At 40.3% G+C, this 18,644-nt stretch overlaps 1 protein-coding gene across 2 annotated transcripts; it reads right to left on the bottom strand.

Annotated features, from left to right (window-relative positions):
- Nucleotides 1-10,561: 10,561 nt before the first annotated feature.
- LOC121868114 lies at nucleotides 10,562-16,754 on the bottom strand. 2 transcript variants are annotated; one of them, XM_042368395.1, is made up of 10 exons: nucleotides 16,410-16,754; nucleotides 16,172-16,329; nucleotides 15,199-15,414; nucleotides 14,450-14,670; nucleotides 14,076-14,336; nucleotides 13,392-13,791; nucleotides 12,954-13,265; nucleotides 12,615-12,812; nucleotides 12,125-12,214; nucleotides 10,562-11,812 (listed from the first exon to the last, which is right to left on the bottom strand). In XM_042368395.1, the coding sequence occupies exons 2-10, from the start codon at nucleotides 16,190-16,192 to the stop codon at nucleotides 11,051-11,053; spliced, it is 2,481 nt and encodes an 826-aa protein (XP_042224329.1). In that variant the 5' UTR covers nucleotides 16,193-16,329; nucleotides 16,410-16,754; the 3' UTR covers nucleotides 10,562-11,050. The 2 variants fall into 2 exon arrangements, with proteins under 2 accessions (XP_042224329.1, XP_042224331.1); XM_042368397.1 differs by having other exon boundaries at nucleotides 16,504-16,754.
- Nucleotides 16,755-18,644: the final 1,890 nt, after the last annotated feature.

The raw sequence follows: 18,644 nt of genomic DNA, 5'->3' as shown, positions 1-18,644 counted from the left end.
GGCAGCCACAAAGTGACCTATTAGATACATGCCCGAGCTATTCTCTGTAGTGGTGATGAAGATCCAAAGAATATGAGGTCAAATCATTGCTCATTGAAAACGGGACCACTCCACGCAGTGACGTCATGTGGCTGTTGTAGTGGATACTCTCCCCTACAACTGCCACTGCCGTTAGTTGCTGATCAGCCGATCCTGCGGCGAGTTTCTCTTGTAAGCCTAGTGGTCTGACTGCGCGGGGGGTCGGCCAACAGCGACGCTTACTTCCTGTGAACTCGTATAAAAGACCACAGCCTCGCCGTGAAAGAGATTCTACTCAGCGCTCTCAAACAGACAAGACCTCCACTCAACAAGCTCCTCACCACAATGCTGTTCAAAATTTTGGTGTTGCATATTGACATAAAAAATACCCACGTGCAATTTTTTGAAGATTCATGCATATTTGAGTGAGCACCAGCAATTTGAAAAATAGCGATTTTGCTTACACGGCATAAGCGCCTATATATGAGATTACACAACCATCATAAGGAATATTAACACAAATCATTTGCCTGTCTTAATTAAAAGCTATTATCACTAACACAAAAGTTACTCATTCTTATTCTCTCATGGTACATTAAGGGGTTTTATCATATATTCACAAGGTATTATTTCTCTAGAGCAAGAAATTTCTGTTCGGAAACAGATGATCGTTTGCACTGATTAGGAACGCGGAGTCTGTCATTTTCAACTACTTGAAGGACTTCTTGAAAGCGCTCCTCATCCCTGGCAACATTAAGAAAGTCATGGCAAAGTTTTACACCACGCTATGCAGCCTCATTGACGACCTGAAGCTTGTCCACAACCCGTTTCATGTTCAGGTAGTCGTCATGATCCGCCCATTCACTGGCTGGACTGTGGAGAAACTGATAGGGCATGCCTAAAATGGTGAAGAACCGGCTTGAGTGAGACCCAATTAGGTCCACCAGGGCAGTGCCACTTTCTGGGACAGGGGGAAGATATGGCTTTCCATAGCCCCCATGATTGAGCCCCACTCTCTTAGTAACTTCAGTGCCTCCATGGCAAAGAAGGGCCTTCCTCATCTCCTCTTTTGTCCTTTTTTGTACTTGGGACGAGAACAAAGCCAGTCAGGCCAACTCCTCAGTTAGGTACCAAGTGTGTCTACCGAGTGCCACATGTGCTTTGTCAACTATTGTGGCGTCATATGGGGCAAATTCAGCCAAGGTTTCGACCAAATTCAAGTCATTCAGTGGCGCACTTACTGGAACGGGGCAAGCAATCCACCATGGGACATAAACAGCGACTGTGAACACACCAAACCGTTCTAACTTGCTGATTTGACTTTTAGTCACAACCTTGGCTTTGGGAAACTGCTCTTTGATCTGGCCTGACAAAAGAACAATCTTGAGGGTATAGAGCAGTTTAGCCATCCACCTTGCTTTGTGAAGTGCGCCGGGGTAGACCATCGTGAAGTTCACTGTCTCGGATCCTTTAGTTACAAGCAGCAGACAAAGCTCTACCAGCTCCTTGTAGTCGCCACGTGTAAATGGTTGGACTAGAGATTCACGGAAGAAGTCAGCCATCTCCTGCTGGCGCTCCTCAAACACTCCAGGCATTGCGGGGTAGTAGTATTTCTTTTTTTCATTGTACACCAGTTGAGAGAAATGGGTCTTGAGCCTAGAAATGCAATTATTGGGATTATTGTATTTCGTACTAATCTATAATATTGTTTTAGGGGTATTAAGATTGATATGATCGATCATTTGCTTGGTGTTAGTATATCTTATAAGTTTAATAAAAGAAATTCCACTAAATTTGTTCACACTTATTTATGAAGTTCATAAGCTGAAATAGCAATACTTGCTGGTACGACGGTGCTAGCTCAAACATGCACCAATCTCCAAAAAAATTTACAGGGGTGTTTCCTAGATAAATACACAACACTAAAACTTTGAACAGCATTGTAGGACCATTTTTTTATTTTTGGAGGGCAACGGCCACACCCTAATATATATAAAGAGAAAACGCCATAGCTGAGTTTCCCTTCTCACCTCCATCCTAGTGCAATCCTACATCACGTAAACCCCACAATGGTGACCCCCGGAGCGACGCACTCACACAGGATGGATGAGAAGCAGATCACTCTTCCAATCTTCAATCACAACATTGAAGACTGGCTAATCCACATGGAGGCAGCTCTCATCGGCTCTACGGCTACAGACGACCAGAAGTACGTCGCCCTGGTCTGTTCCCTGCCCACAGAAGTCGCCACACAAGTTGCAGAAGTCATCACTAAGCCCCCAGATGACAACAAGTTCGCAGCTTTATGAGATGCTCTCAAGAGGTGATACCAGCGGCCTGACACCAGTCTCCTGCAAGACCTATCCGGTCTCTCCCTCGGCAACTCAACGCCTGCACGTCTCTGGGACGAGATGCGGAGACTGAACTCCCGCCACACAGACAGGCTTCCTGACACTAACCTGCGCCAGCTTCACATTCAGAAGCTCCCTGCAGAAGTTCGTCTCGCCCTGTCCATACTGGACTACTCTACTACCTCGGCAACCTATGCAGCCAAGGCAGACAGAATATTCCACGAATACACTGCTGTGCGCCAAGCTGCCGCGAGCAACTCAGTGGTCACACCTTCACTTAGCTCCGGTCTCGTCAACCAGATAAACGCTTCTCAGAGAAGTAGCATTCCACCAGACAAACAAGACATGAGGGACCTGCTACAATCTCTACACCGCAGGATGGACACCCTCGAGCAGCTCTACTCCTCCAAACCTGCTGGTTATCCTGCCCCTGACCCACACACTGTGTCCTACCGACCCCGACATCCCCGTCCTGCCTTAGACACCGCCGCCAGCCCCCAGCACAGTGTACCTACCTTCTGTTGGTATCATCATCGTTTTGGTGCTAACACTAGATGCTGTAAGGCTCCCTGCAACTACACGAGGAAGCGACGTCGACGGGGATTGGTAAACGCCACAACCTCCATCACTTCAGGCGTCTCACAGCTGCATATCACCAACCATATCCATGGACTCAGTCACCCACGTGTACGGGCTACCCAGTGCCTGGCCTACCAGTCCTCTTAGATACATCGACCCACACGGGCTCCCTTAGAAACCCTCCCTGTGCCCAAAGGACGCTTCCAGGTAGTGCACCTCAACATCGTAGGACCTCTTCCATCATCCTGCGGCAACACCTACATCTTCACCTGGATTGACCGTTTCACCAGGTGGACAGAAGCCATTCTCATGTCTAATGCTACAGCAGAGTCAGCCGTTCGCGCCTTCCTGTCTGGTTGGGTCTCCCGTTTCGGTCCTCCCACGACTGTCATCACTGACCGAGGAGTACAGTTTGAGTCACAACTCTGGCATCGTCTCCTGCAGTTCCTCTGCACTTCCAGACACCGCACTACTTCTTACCACCCTCAATTCAACGGCATGGTAGAGCGGTATCATCGTCAGCTGAAGGACGCCATCAAGGCACAGCACGACACCTACAGCTGGACGAATGCTCTACCCTTAGTGCTCCTTGGCATCCACGCATCACACAAAGACACTGACTGCAGCCAACCAGATCTCACCCTAGGCGAACCCCTTCGCCTCCCCGGGGACTTCTCACCTACTCCTGACCTCGACCACTTCACTCCTGCTGTCCGTCACGACCTACTGCAAACACTACGACAGGCAGTTTCTGCATTCAAGGCTACTGCCCCACGCCTGCCTTCCCATCGCCCTGAACACATTCATCTTGCACCTCCTTCACCAGTCTGCACACCGTTGCCACTTGCAGCACCACCAGGCCCACAACATTTCTGCGTGCCCTCTTTACATCCTCTGGTACCTCCTGCTCCTGACGTGGACCCTGCTCCTGTGACGTGGACCCTGCTCCTGTGACGTGGACCCTGCTCCTGATGAGGATCCTGCATCCGGACCTATGGACCCAGACACCCCACCCGGCGCCCCTGAGGACTTTGCACCTGCTGTGAGAGAAGCACCACATTCCTTGCCTGTTCAACCTTCTCTTATCGACAACCCCTCCTTCTCCCTCTGCTTCTCCCACAGATCTCGTGACACTAGACGGAGTCGTCACCCATAGCGGCCGAGTGGTTCACACCCTCGCCCGTTATGTCTCACATGTGAATACAACCCTGCCGACAAGTTTCCTGCAGCGCTTGGAGGGGAGGGGGAGTATTGTAGTGGATACTCTCCCCTACAACTGCCACTGCCGTTAGTCACTGATCACCCGATCCCTCGGAGAGTTTCTCTGACAAGCCTAGTGGTCTGACTGCGCGGGGGGTCGGCCAACAGCGATGCTTACTTCCAGTGGACTCGCCGTAAAGAGATTCTACTCAGCGCGCTCAAACAGACAAGACCTCCTCTCAACAAGCTCCTCACCACACGGCAACTCCCTAGCACTGCAATGTATATAATATATATATATATATATATATATATATATATATATATATATATATATATATATATATATATATATATATATATATATATATATATATGCAAGTAAATCACTGTGGGTGCGCGTGATCCAGGTATATGCTGATAACCACAAAACAAGTTGCATCACAGTTAGAGTATGATTGCGAGAATACAAAACAAGTCACAATGGTTTCAAATTTTGTCTCAACATTACAAGATTCACCATTTGGCCTAGAAAACATATTACATTCACAAGGAACTCATGCACTGTTAAACAAATGTTAATCAAGAACTCCTCAACAATACAGGTGGCTGCATTTATAAGTCCTTGCAAGGAATGTAATATATTTTACTTAGACCAAACAGGTAAAGATCTTTGTAACTAGATTAAAACAACATAAATATAGTGTTAGAACAGGCGCAGAATCCAATGCTCTGTTTGTTTATTTGAGGGATAATAAGCATTGCATTGATCGGATAATGCCTCTCATTATTACCTTGTAATTCAATTGACAGTAGGATCATTATAGAATCTAGTCTCATTAAATATACCGAATCCGTCAACATGAATTTGAGTAATGGTATGTACAAACTGATAATTTCGTAATTAAGAAGATTAGTAACCAGGTAAGAAGGTTGGGCAGCTTACCCTCTGACCTGACTACTGACTGCTGCGGTGCTTTTTGAAGATTTGTAGGTCATTACCTAATACCTGACCATTGTGACTTGATCTCACCCTCCTATGTATATATATATATATATATATATATATATATATATATATATATATATATATATATATATATATATATCTTGTTTTGTACTTTCTCTAGTCTGTACTCACCCCAAGGTGTGAATTACACGAAAGCGCTTTGGGAACTTGTGTTTTTCCTTTCCTTGTGGTTATCAGCATATATATATATATATATATATATATATATATATATATATATATATATATATATATATATATATATATATATATATATATATAGAGAGAGAGAGAGAGAGAGAGAGAGAGAGAGAGAGAGAGAGAGAGAGAGAGAGAGAGAGAAAACGCCATAGTTGAATTTCCCTTCTCACCTCCATCCTAGTGCGATACCACATCACGTAAACCTGGGCATATAAGGTACCGGCCAAAAACTATGATAATTAGTACACTATGGTAATAATAATGACAGTACAACAAATATAACAAGAATAAAATGAGCAATAAAGGTACATTAATTTTGTAAATATTTAAATAAACTAACTAAAAGTGATGTAGAGCTCACGGATACTCGCCCCACTAGGGTCACGACTTATGATTGAAGAAGCCACAAGTTCAGTGAAACTGGAAGAGCAAACGACTAACGAGCCAGTCAATGGCCAAAAGATTAAAGTAAAGTAAGAAGAACAGGCTTACCAATAAACAACGATAATGTAACAAAAGAAATCCATTTTAAGCCTTCGCTCGATGTTTCAGATTGTTAGGCTGGGCAAGAGTAAAGTTATTATTTTTTACTGTGCATTCAAAGGCCAATATACGTCCAGTATATATCAACAGTGAATAACATAGAGCTCGTAAATGACCAAAACTTCCCAGCAATGCATAAGAAACCCCGGACATGGCCTGTACTTTCTAATAGTATGTGACAGAGAACTGACTGACCACCCGAACAGCTAGTGGCGAAATCACTAAGAAAATATATACAAATCACCCTTATAAGTAACACATCAAAATAATTGAGTTTGATCAGGTTATCTCTAAAGAGGGTCGCTGGTATGTGTCGGTCTGACCTGTACATGACAACAGAGAACATAAGAACATAAAAATGGAGGAAACTGCAGCGGGCCTATTGGCCTATACTGGGCAGTCCCATTTACACCAAACCCCTATTGCTCATATAAGCATCCAACCTATGTTTGAAGCTATCCAGCGTATTCCAGTTAATGATGATATTTGGTAACTTGTTCCATTCATCCACTACCCTGTTTCCAAACCAGTGTTTACCAATTTCGCGCCTAAATCTAAATTTGTCTAATTTAAAACCATTGTTACGAGTTCGCTCCTGGTTGGATAGTTTGAGTACCTTTGTAGTGTCCCCTTTGTTTAGCCCTGACTTCCATTTATACACCTCTATCATGTCGCCCCTTGCTCTACGTCTCTCGAGGGAGTGCAAATTAAGATGCTTTATTAACCTGTCTCTGTACTCAAGGTTCCTAATGCCGGGGATTAGTCTTGTCATTCTCCTCTGGATTCTTTCCAAGGATTCTATATCCATTCTGTAATAAGGTGACCAGAACTGCACTGCGTAATCCAGGTGAGGTCTCACAAGCGCAAGATATAATCTTAAGATGACCTCGCTAGTCTTGTAACTAACACTCCTTTGTATGAACCCAAGTACTTTATTAGCCTTGTTACGAGCAAAAACACATTGTTTAATTGGCTTAAGATTCCTACTTATCATTACTCCTAAATCTCTCTCGCAGTCGTATTTCTCAATGGCATCGTTGTTCATCTGGTATCTGGTTTCCCTGTTTATGTCTCCTATACTCAGTACTTTACATTTGTCCACATTGAATTTCATCTGCCATTTTTCAGCCCATTCGAAAATTTTTTTTAGATCTTCCTGTAGTTTTGCGGAGTCCTCGTCAGATTTAATTACACGTCCTATTTCAGTGTCATCAGCAAATTTACTTATGTTGCTGTCTATGCCGATATCTATGTCGTTTATGTGTATAATAAATAATAATGGTCCAAGTACTGAGCCTTGGGGAACTCCACTAGTGACGTTGCTCCAATGGGATTTTTAACTCACTGTTTCCTGTCCTGTAACCACTCCCTAATCCATTTTAGAATATTACCTTTAATGCCATGTGCTTCTACCTTCCTTATTAGTCTTTCGTGGGGGACTCTGTTGAAGGCTTTGCTAAAGTCGAGATATACCACATCATAATTGTGCCCCTAGTCCACCGATTCGAAAACTGATGAAAAGAATGTTAATAGATTAGTTAGACATGAACGCCCGCTTGTGAAGCCATGCTGGGAATCATTGATCAATTTGTGCTTCTCCAGGTAGTTTCGAATAGAGTTTGAAATGATTGATTCCAGTAATTTGCCTACAATTGATGTTAGACTGATTGGACGGTAGTTAGAGGATAGTGATCTATTCCCCTTGTTGAAAATCGGTATTACATTCGCTATTCTCCAGGATTCTGGTACTACACCTGTTTTTAAGGACATGTTAAACAACTTTGCTAAGGGCATACTAAGCTCTTCCTTACATTCCTTTAATACTCTGGCAAATATCTCATCTGGACCTGGTGACTTATTAGGCTTTAGTTTGTTTATTTGCTTACTAACATCGTTACTAGTCACTACTATCTCGCTTAATTTGTTTTCTTCACTATCTCTGAATAGAGTCGGTGCCTCGGGTATCAGGTTTAAATTTTCGGTGGTGAAAACTGTTGAAAAATATTTATTCAAATTATTGCTCATTTCTCCGTCGTTATCAGTTAGCTCGCCGGTATCTGACTGTATTGGCCCAATCTTTTCTCGTGTTTTAGTTTGATACATTTGATAGAATCCCTTGGGATTTGTCTTCGCCTCCCTTGTTATCCTCAGCTCGTTATTCCTCTTTGCTTTCCTTATCTCGGTCTTAACCCTACCGGCCAATACCTTATAATAATCCTGGAGGTAAATTTCGCCACGATTTGTCCTCCTACCTATAGCCTTCCTTTGACCAATAACGTTCTTTAAATAATTATTTATCCATTTAGGGTCATTGTTGTTTGATCTGAATTTTTTGTATGGTATGTTCTGCCTTTGTGCATTAAGTAACTCATTATTTAATTTGTCGTGGAACTCAGCAACCTCAGATCTCGTTATCAGGTCGGTTTCAATCGTCAGGTCCAAGTAGTTCACCCCCAAGCATGAGGCCCCTTCTCTCAACTGCCTCTTCAAACTATCAAAGTTTGCACCTCTGAAATCTGGGACTTTTGTGGAATTTTCCTTATGGCTGCCCTGAAAATCTAACTGGAATCTAATTTCTTTGTGATCGCTGTTTGTAAGTTCGTTCCCTACGTCGACATGACTAATGAGGTTCGATTATATGCTGACTTCGGAAACAGTCCTGGATTGTATCAAGAAAATCCTCTGTTCTGAGTTACCCGTAAGGTCAATCTAATCTATTTGGCCAAAGTTAAAGTCGCCTACTATACAGACTTTGTTGTGTATGGAAGCCCTGCGCATTTCATCCCAGATATGTCGCTCATTAACTCTATCAAGATTGAGAGGTCTATATATTACTCCTGTGATTAATTTTTCCCTACCGTCGATTAATTCTATCCAAATTGTTTCTGTATTCCGCTCAGTTTTTATTTCCTTATTTATTTCACACTTCAGATTTTCCTTGACATAGATTGCTACTCCGCCTCCTTTCCTAATCTGCCTATCGGTATGGAATAATTTGTAACCTGCAATTTGGTATTCGACAGGTAACTCACACGAGTCTAGGTTGATCCATGTTTCAGTGAATACTATTATATCGATTCTTTCGATACATACCAAGGCCCTAACATCATCCATTTTGTTTCTCATACTTCTACTGTTCACGTCGTAGACATTTAAATTAGTCAGTTCGCATAGTAGACATTTAAGTTGTATCCTTCACTACTCTGATGGGCAGTGTTTCGTACATAATTTATGATCATCATGTTACCACTGAAACGTTTGACAATAAAAACCATCCTTAATCATAAGCATTTGACCCCTGGAGGTTCCCTAAGTTGAATAAAATCGTTTGGTGGCAAGTAAAATAAAATCTAACGTGTGACAAATGATGGGAGAGAGTTAATCGAGATTGCTTTTACTTTCTTCCTGTCATATTATTTTTATGATCCGGCAGCATAATTTATATATAACATGATACTACTTAAATTCCGATGGACACAAATATTTTCCTTTCGGTAGAAAGGATTCATTTTAATTTTTACAGTATTTCCAGTCGTGTCACCTGAAACATAGCTTTTAGTTTCCACCTTAAGAAAGAGATTTATGGTGAAATATTTCATGCATTTAACAATCAATTCAAAACCTGAACCAATTTATCTGTGTTGTACCTCACCATTCCCAAACGTTTCCTTCAGAAAAATTTCCTACCTTTCATATTGCAATATTTGTAATGAAGCTTTTCCATATTAATGTTAAAATTACATTATTGTGTCTTTTGTCATCAGAGTTGTTTGAAGCTGACTTAATGTATCTGAACTACTCGACTCGGAATGACACCAAAGAGAGAGAGAGAGTGTGTGTTTGAACAATGGAACACATACATACTATTAGATATTTTAAACAACAGATTCAATATCTAAACCGATATGTATTATCACTTCTCACTAAGTATCACTATGTTCGAAAAATTTATTTTGCAAATAATAAATTCATTTTATTCAAACGATTTGTACTGTAGTAATCCCCCTCACTATAAAAAGTTGTTGACAATCTGGTTCAGTGATTAAGTAATTTCTCTTTGTAGTGGACTTCTCCCCTACAACTGCTTATAACTGCATAGCCACAGCCACCAGCTGCTACCGTCTTCCCTAGCAACCAAGCGTATCCGCATTCCAATGCCGCCGTATCCTAGCAACCGAGCCAAAAGACCGGCGACTTCTCCGGTTTTCCCAACATGACTCATAGCGGCTGCTGGGTATATAAGCTCTGTCTCTCCATTGAGATTCATTCTGACCATTCTTCTTCAACAAGCAACACCTCCTCCTCCGCCGCTGCCTGGCAGCCTTTGCTTCTCCTCGCCTGCCTGGCGGTCCTCGCTCCCGCCAGCGAGCATGGCGACCCACCAGCTGTCCTTCTCTGAGCTTCCTCACCAACCAACTCTCATTCTGCCCATCTTCCTGAACAAGCAACACCTCCAGCACCAGACTGTCTATCATATAACTTATATTATACAAGAAAACCACCATTAGAGTTTCCTTCCATCCTGAGTGCTAGACAACATTAATCTCTCGATACCCCTACATCATTATTTAATTTCCAAGTCTGACTGGTTCGGCACTTGTCAAAACAAATGTTGAAGAATACAGGACATCAAAAGATAAGTCGGAGAAAAAAGTTTATAGTAAAGTTACATTTTATCTTTTATATAACTATATATATATAAATAAGGATCATTAGTGACTAGATTATATTATATTAATAATATTTACAACAGTAAAAATAGGTGGCCAGGCGAGGATAAATCCTTAAAAACATACTAAAATTCATAACATGTGAGACTTCATGTAATTTAATATTTCCCATTCAAATATCAGGCCTGGACAAGATAATGATTCCGCTATTATAACAGAACATGACATGCATGTAATAAAAAGCTCTATGACACATAAGTAAACGATATACTGTAACATTAGCGTAATACTGTACTGTTTTTGGTGGTAAGTCATAACAATAACTGCAAACGACATACTTTTATCAGTCGATGTACTGCGTTTTTTTTTCTGCGAGTGAAACAGATCTTCGTGATAGAGTTAGTGTTGTTTATTATGCAGCTGCTGGAAATGTTTTGATGGACTTCTTGAAGAAATTCTAAACAAGTAACAAAAGCTCCTTAATGTGGCTGTTCTCCATCAGAATGAAACACAGAGCTAAAGTAGAACTTCTTCTTGAAGCTAAAGTTGCGGAGATGTGGTGTAGAAGGGGAGAAAGTCTTGGTGTGCTCATTAAGTAACTCCCTGTACAAATCACCAAACTCCATGTGGTGAGCGTGATGAGCCAGGGTGCGACACAAGGCTGTGATGAATGGAGTCCCCTCCTTGTTGATGGAATAAGACATGATGTCTCCACCGTTAGAGTAAAGGCACATCGTATCCTGCAGAGGTTCTTCCACCCTCCTACACTTGCCTATGCTTACTTGATGAGATTTGTTCTGGTAGAAACCACAACAAAAGTCGAAGATAAACAGCTTAGGTTTGTTTTTCAACCGGGTACATTCTGAATCTTTAAAGAGGTCACATACCCATTCGGTTGTCAAAAGCTTCATGTCACCAGTTAAGAACTTTTCGTTACCAATGCCATGACTGGAAATAATGAAAACAGCACAGCCAACGTGGTCCAACACCTCCATGTCCCTCACTTTGGTCAGCACTTGCTTGGTCTTCTCTGCTGACAAAGAGGTGTATGCGTGACCAGTGTACCCCATTTTGCTGAAGACATTTGTCAGGTTGGTGACATCAGAGTGGGAGCCCTCAAGGGCCAGGTCAGGTCGGTCCTTGAAGGAGCTATAATTGAGTACACAAACATATCCCCTGGGATCTGTGTCCATTTTGTACACGTCTGGTATCGACACTTGTGGTGAAACCCTTACTCGTTTCTGATAATATAGAAATACAAGGAATGAGATAAAAAACAAAAACAAAAAACAATTATATATATATATATATATATATATATATATATATATATATATATATATATATATATATATATATATATATATATATATATATGTCATACTTAATTTAATAATTAATGCGGTTCTTAATTGAAGTTGTTTTTAACACACTTGTAAATGGTGAATTTTTAAGGTTATCAAAATGTAGACATGTAAATCTGTAGTAAATTATATTATTATCCGCAATGTAGTAAGCTATAAACATGAACAATATTTAAATTAGTCACCTACCTTGGTGTTGGCAAGTTGTGGCGAGTCACCGATGAGTAGTTCATAACTTCTTTTGCAGCAATTATTGTTCTTCATATCTACTGTATTTCTCTGAAATTATATTTACTGTATATATAGTATGATGCAAGCCATTGGTGATCCTAGGTTCTCACACACACACACACACACACACACTCTGTATATATACTATATATATATATATATATATATATATATATATATATATATATATATATATATATATATATATATATATATATATATATATATTTATATATTTTCATAGTTGTAATAGCTTAGGCATTTTTATGGTTTGACTTGGCAGTTGGTGACAGACAGAATCAGGAAAATCCTATAATGCATACTACATGTTTTTTTATTCATTAGAGATAAGAACAAATTCACATAAAACATGAGCTGATAGCTGTTTCTGGTATTGGGTGATGGCTGATGTGGGAGTCAAGTGTGGTGCATCATAAGAGAGACTAACCTGGGGAAACATGGGGACGATGGCATCACGTTGTAAGGCGTGGGCCAGCTGACGAGCTGTGGTGACACGTAGCTCCCGTGCCAACACCCCATCCACAAGCCGACCAACGTGGTAGTCTGGGTCAGCACCAAGCTTTATCAGTTCGTCTATCTTATTTGCATCCCAATGCAACACTGCCTCAAATAATGGTGCAGCAAGCTGAAATAATGCCATTGAATTAGTATGCAGAAAAAAATGCTCCTATTATCTGCTGTTCCAAATTTATATACCGAAAACCTTTAACTTTTAATAGGTTAATGTTAATTGAATTATATATTTAAATGATCGTCATGTAATTACCAACTCCTTGTAAGTCATGTAGCAGTTGTCTTGTTTGTCGTGTTTCAATTCCTTGTCAGACAACAAAATCCTCAACACTTGAGTGTGTCCCTTCATGGCGGCCACGTGAGCTGGAGTCTGGCCCTCTTTATTAACTATATTGGGACTAATCAACTTTAGGAGAAACAGCACCACATGTGGTTGGTTGTTAGCTACTGCAGCGTGCAGCAGAGTACATCCAGTCTGCGCTGTAATGACAGCTGGTCCTGTGTCGTGTAGAAGCTCCTCCACGTTCTCCAAGTCCCCAGCCTCCACTGCCTTGAATACTTCTGCCTGGAAAATTAAGACGATCTTACTATAAATAAAACTATATACAAATTTAATTTGCAAACACAATAATTAAAAATTAAACAGGATTTTGAAACAGCATAAAACGATGTTTTGGACAGTAGTGCCCACCTGTTTCTGGTAGATATTAGCTGCCGAGTGATCTGGAGCAATCTTAAATAGTTTACGTGCTGAGGCTCGAGTTTTTATGACTCTGTGTCTGTAGGCAGCTTTGTTGCACACATCAGGTGATGATCTAAATATTTTTGCTGTTGTTCTGGTAGACACACCCACAGGTGATGGGTTTCTTGATCTCCTTTTGGCTGGTTTTTGAAAATCTTTTGTTATTGAAGAATTTTTTGGTGTTCCTGGTGTACACGCGCTACATGAGAGAGGACTCGAGTCTTGTCTGTATGTCTGTTTATCTGCAGAGTCATGAGTTGTAGTCACCTTCTCGTGTGCATCGCTCATCCCTTCCAGTTTTTCTAACGTTTTAACAGCTTCTGCTATCGAATGTCTGTGAGGCTTTGACCTGCAAAAGCCAGAAACACTGTATATCACAGGGTTGTAGTGTATAAAATTTTTAATGATACTCCTTATGTAAGTGAAATATTATGGGATGAACATAACATTTCCCTTCACGGTCATTTTACTGTTAATTGCATAAACCTTTTCGATATTCTTCTTATTATTTAAACAAAATATTCCTTTAATAACAAAAATGTTTACCATATCATATTTGTTGCTCATGAACTCATGGTACTGATATCTATCTTGAGTATGTAAACATGATGGAACATGCAGCATTGTACTCACTTGTGAAGATCAGCAATTCTGGAACAGAATGTAGGGTGTAAAGCGGCCAAGAACCTGTGTGTGTGTGCAACACCGAAGCAAACGAAGGCCTCGCATGCGTCGTCTACTACTTGATCATCAGTGTGGAAGATGAGGCGGCAGATCAGTGGCAGGCATGGTACTAGTTGACTAAAGGCGGGAACCGGATCTTTTCCTTGACATATGTTCTTCAGAAACCATGACACTGTTATTCCCAAAGTGTGGTGACGCATATCAATCTTCCTGAAGTGCATGGTAAGTTATTCTTAGTTACAATATAATATCACTGAGAGTTATATCACATTTATGAAGTATTTTTCTTCTTCGGTACTACAGTTACATCCTTGGCAACTTACTGTAAGAGAGGTGTGAAGATGTCCTCGGCCAGTATCACGTTCACATTGGCTGGGGAGCCTCCAGCAACATTGGCCAGGGCCCAGACAGCCGTAATGAGTACCTCAGTAGACTGGGAACTGAGGAGTCTTATAAGGATGGGCACAGCTCCAGCATCTACTACAGCCTGGGTATGTAATCTGTTGCCGGCTGCTATGTTGCAAAGTATCCACGCTGCTTCATTCTGCAATGTACGTAATTCTTGTAAGGACTTTGCTGCAAAAATACTCAATAATTTTAATTGGCGACGGTCTAGATCAGTGGTTACCAAACTTTTTCACATGACGCTCTCATTTTGCTTGTTACCAATCCCTCAATGTTATAAACTTTTAACCAATTGTACCCCTTGTACTCGCATTTATATTAGTTTTATGATCAGTTAACTCTTAATGATATGCTCCATGTATCTCATGCATATGCGGAAGATTAAAATGTTCTATGAAAACAATTTAGGAAGATAGACACAGTAGGATGGCTAGTTTAATTCTCCATGGTAGCTCGGTAATAGTAAAATCCTACTAGCCTTCACTTATATTACTTAGCCACACACTTTACACTAGTCGTATCCTCATTATAGTACTCTGTCTTTATATTTCTCTCTCTCTCTCTCCACATCATTACCTCAACTTCGTGAATAGAAAAACAATTCTAAATAAATGAACCAAGGAATTCCTTGCTCGTGATAACATTAGCTCAAAGAATCATAACTAACCTGCAGTTCCCAGTTGTTATCATTATCGAGGAGCCTAACAACTCGGGACAGAGACAGAGTCTGGAGCACATGGTTGATGTACTGTAAATAGAAGGGTGATGTCAAGAGGATCCTTAGTTGTCTTGTAACCTTTAGCTGGTCCTCATCACTGTTGTCTTGAGCTGCTACCATCAGGCTAGTGACCCGTTTAACCTCATCAAATGTATGATGCGCCTCCTGAAAGCAATAATATATATATATATATATATATATATATATGCTGATAACCACAAGGAAAGAAGAAACCACGAAGTTCCCAATCGCTTTCGTGTAATTCACATCTTCAGGGGTGAGTACAGACGTACTCACCCCTGAAGATGTGAATTACACGAAAGCGATTGGGAACTTCGTGGTTTCTTCTTTCCTTGTGGTTATCAGCATATACCTAGATCACGCGCACCTACAGTGATTTACATATATATATATATATATATATATATATATATATATATATATATATATATATATATATATATATATATATATATATATATATATATATATATATATATGCACGAGTATGTGTGTGTGTGTGTGTTATGGTAAATAGGGACAATTGCCGATAATTAGCAATAACTCCTAGGTATTTATCTTTTTTTCAACTTCACTGGCCATATGATAATGTAGAATTTTATAAATCATAAAAATACATGTAAATGAAAAGTCTCGTAAAAATACTAACCAATCCTGACTTAAAGCCTAGCTTTACCTAATCTACTTAAATAATATAATATTGCTATATTATGATAGCAAATGACACATTAAATGAGATAAAATTTTGCCATGTAAATATTAATTTACTTGAATTATAGAGATAACTACAAAAAGTTATCCCTATTCGGATAACAATTCAGTTGCCTTTTGAAACTTAATCGGCAATTCTCCCGGTTTAGTGTAACGTCTGTAGAGTAAGTTAGTATCATCTCATGCTCACCTGTGAAGTGTTGGGAGCCATTGCGTCAGCTACACTCACTCCTCTGGCAGATGACTGGTCGCTCAAGGTCACTCCTGTCACAGTCGCTGTACACCAGCTGACCTACAGTAAATACTGTGCTGATGGGTTTATTGATTTGATCTTGAATGTTGCATTACCTGTAAAAGTTAAATAAGTGTAATAATGGACATTCCTTCCAGCTTAAACGCCATATACAAAATTGAATAATTATATTTACACAATAGTACAGCAGTAAGTTAGTAGATGAACTAGTGGAAGGTAAGCAGTAGTTTCGTGGCCTATTTTATTACCACATACACAACACCTCTTACCACTGATAGCGAAAATGTAAACGAGAGGGTGTTCTCCAGATATAGCTGCGGAGTTTGTCTCATATAGAGGCACGGATACAGACTAGTATGCCACCTTGGAAGGCTTCAGACTGAGGCAGCGAGGCGCGCGTTTTGTCTTATATCTGTTGAGCGGGAGAGGCGAGTCTGGCTGTGATCGACGCGCTGCAACGTGTGCAGTATTGTGACGTCACCATACTCCCTCACACACGCTTTAACGTGTATCTCGGTGGGGCGTCACAGCAGCTGCTCGGGGCATTCGATATGTCGATTGTACTTAGAAGATTATGTTCCATTATCGAGTTCTGTAATTTATGAGTGTAGGACAAAACCCACCAGGACAAAAGCACCTTGGACACAAGTCTCCAAGGACAAAAGCCCTACAGGATAAAAGCCCCCTTGGACAAAATTCCACCTGGACAAAAGCCTCTAGCACAAATAATCATAAGATTTTTTATATCATTATTTTTATTCTTTATTATTTACAGTTTACCGTTTATGGACCTAACCTAACCTAACCTATTTTGCACTAACTGAGAAGCTTTTGTCCTGCTTTGCCTTTTAACTGAGGGTTTTTCCAAGGGGCTTTTGTCCAGGACTCTGTCCTAGAGTTATATTATCGAATACCGTTATTTATATGTGGAGACACTAGTACATTTGTACAGTCGGGAAAAAAGTCGAAGATCATCATCCTCATGTGGTGGAATGGGCTGCTGTTTCAGCCCCTCGTTACCTCGGCTGATTAGGCTAAACATTTTTGACTGTCCAGTTAATCAACAAACTCTTGTGCACGCTAACACTACCTCCCTTCTTCCACTAACTTCTCCATCACAAAGGACTAAGTTAAGATCCGTGTTATTCTGATACTTGGAAAATATAGTTACACAGTAATGTACAGGTAAAAATGAAATATCAAGTGAAGCTGGAATATGTTTATAAGCACGAAATAAACAATAGAGACAATGTTAAAGTAATGAGATTAAGTAGAAAATTACTGAAAGTAAAAAGATTCTATTTGAAGTAATGAGGAAATAAATAATAGTGAGAATAACGATAATATTACAGAATAATAATTTAATGGTAAGAAAAATACATACAATTATTACATAATATGCTTGTTAAAAATCGATTTTTGTAAATTGCCTGAAAATTAGGCTTAAAAGAAAAAAAAATTCATTGACATTCCTTCTTTATTGCATTTATGTAATAAAAATAAATGAGTCTTAGGTTTTAAATATCAATGAAGCTGTACAACCACCGTTATGCAAATTGCAAGTTATAAAAATACTTTTTTAGGATCTTACAAAAATATACATAATAATGAAATTTTCACATAATGGTCATTATACGTTAATAGGAGGTGCACATTTGAGGGGAAACTGTCCCGAGTTGTTAGGCTCCTCAATGATATCAACTGGGAACTGCAGGTTACTTGTGATTCTTTGGGCTAATGTTATCACGAGCAAGGAATTCCTTGGTTCATTTATTTATAGTTGTTTTTTCTATTCACGAAGTTGGGGTAATGATGTGGAGAGAGAGAGAGAGAGAGAGATGTTAAGACAGAGTACTAAAATGAAGATATGATTTTATATCTGTTTTCGAAGACTAGTGTACAGTGTGTGGCTAAGTAAGTGAAGGCTAGTAGGATTATTATTACGCAGCTACCATGACGAATCAAGCTAGCCATCCTACTGTGTCTCACTTTCTGAATTGTTTTCATAGAACATTTTAATCTTTCACACAGGCGAGCGGGTCGGATCGTGTTGTCTCAGTAACAAAGCGTGGTCAGCATCCGGGCCTTCGATGTTGAGCAGCAGGAATTGAACAGTGATTACTTAAGAACATTGTGAGAGGTTTGAATGATAGACCACTGTCATGGGTTGCGTTAGGCTTACCCACGCAACCAACTCCAAAGTTTGTTTTACCAGAGATAAGACGCCCGGCGAGGCATAACTGGGACATGTATTTTTCAATTAGTGTACAGTATGTCAGCCAGCCTTTAGGGGGGTGGGCAGTGAAACAGTGTTGTACTGTTCATCGCTTCACACCCAAAAACCTCATTTTAAGCAGTATCCCCTGAGCCATGGGTTAGTTAAGACGTCGTCTTGACTCTCTCCCTCCTG

This window comes from Homarus americanus, unplaced genomic scaffold (assembly GCF_018991925.1).
Source record: "Homarus americanus isolate GMGI-L3 unplaced genomic scaffold, GMGI_Hamer_2.0 scaffold47967, whole genome shotgun sequence".
Lineage (NCBI taxonomy): Eukaryota > Metazoa > Arthropoda > Malacostraca > Decapoda > Nephropidae > Homarus > Homarus americanus.
The sequence above is the reverse complement of the archived record's forward strand: the minus strand, read 5'-3'. Positions and strand labels throughout refer to the sequence as shown.

Excerpts from the sequence above, each read along its gene's own strand:
- LOC121868114 (XM_042368395.1), bottom strand. The coding sequence starts at position 16,192 with ATGGCTCCCAACACTTCACAG. Across the intron at positions 14,671-15,198 it reads ATAACAACTGGGAACTGCAG|AATGAAGCAGCGTGGATACT; the intron begins GTTAGTTATGAT and ends CGTACATTGCAG. Across the intron at positions 14,337-14,449 it reads ATCTTCACACCTCTCTTACA|GAAGATTGATATGCGTCACC; the intron begins GTAAGTTGCCAA and ends CATGCACTTCAG.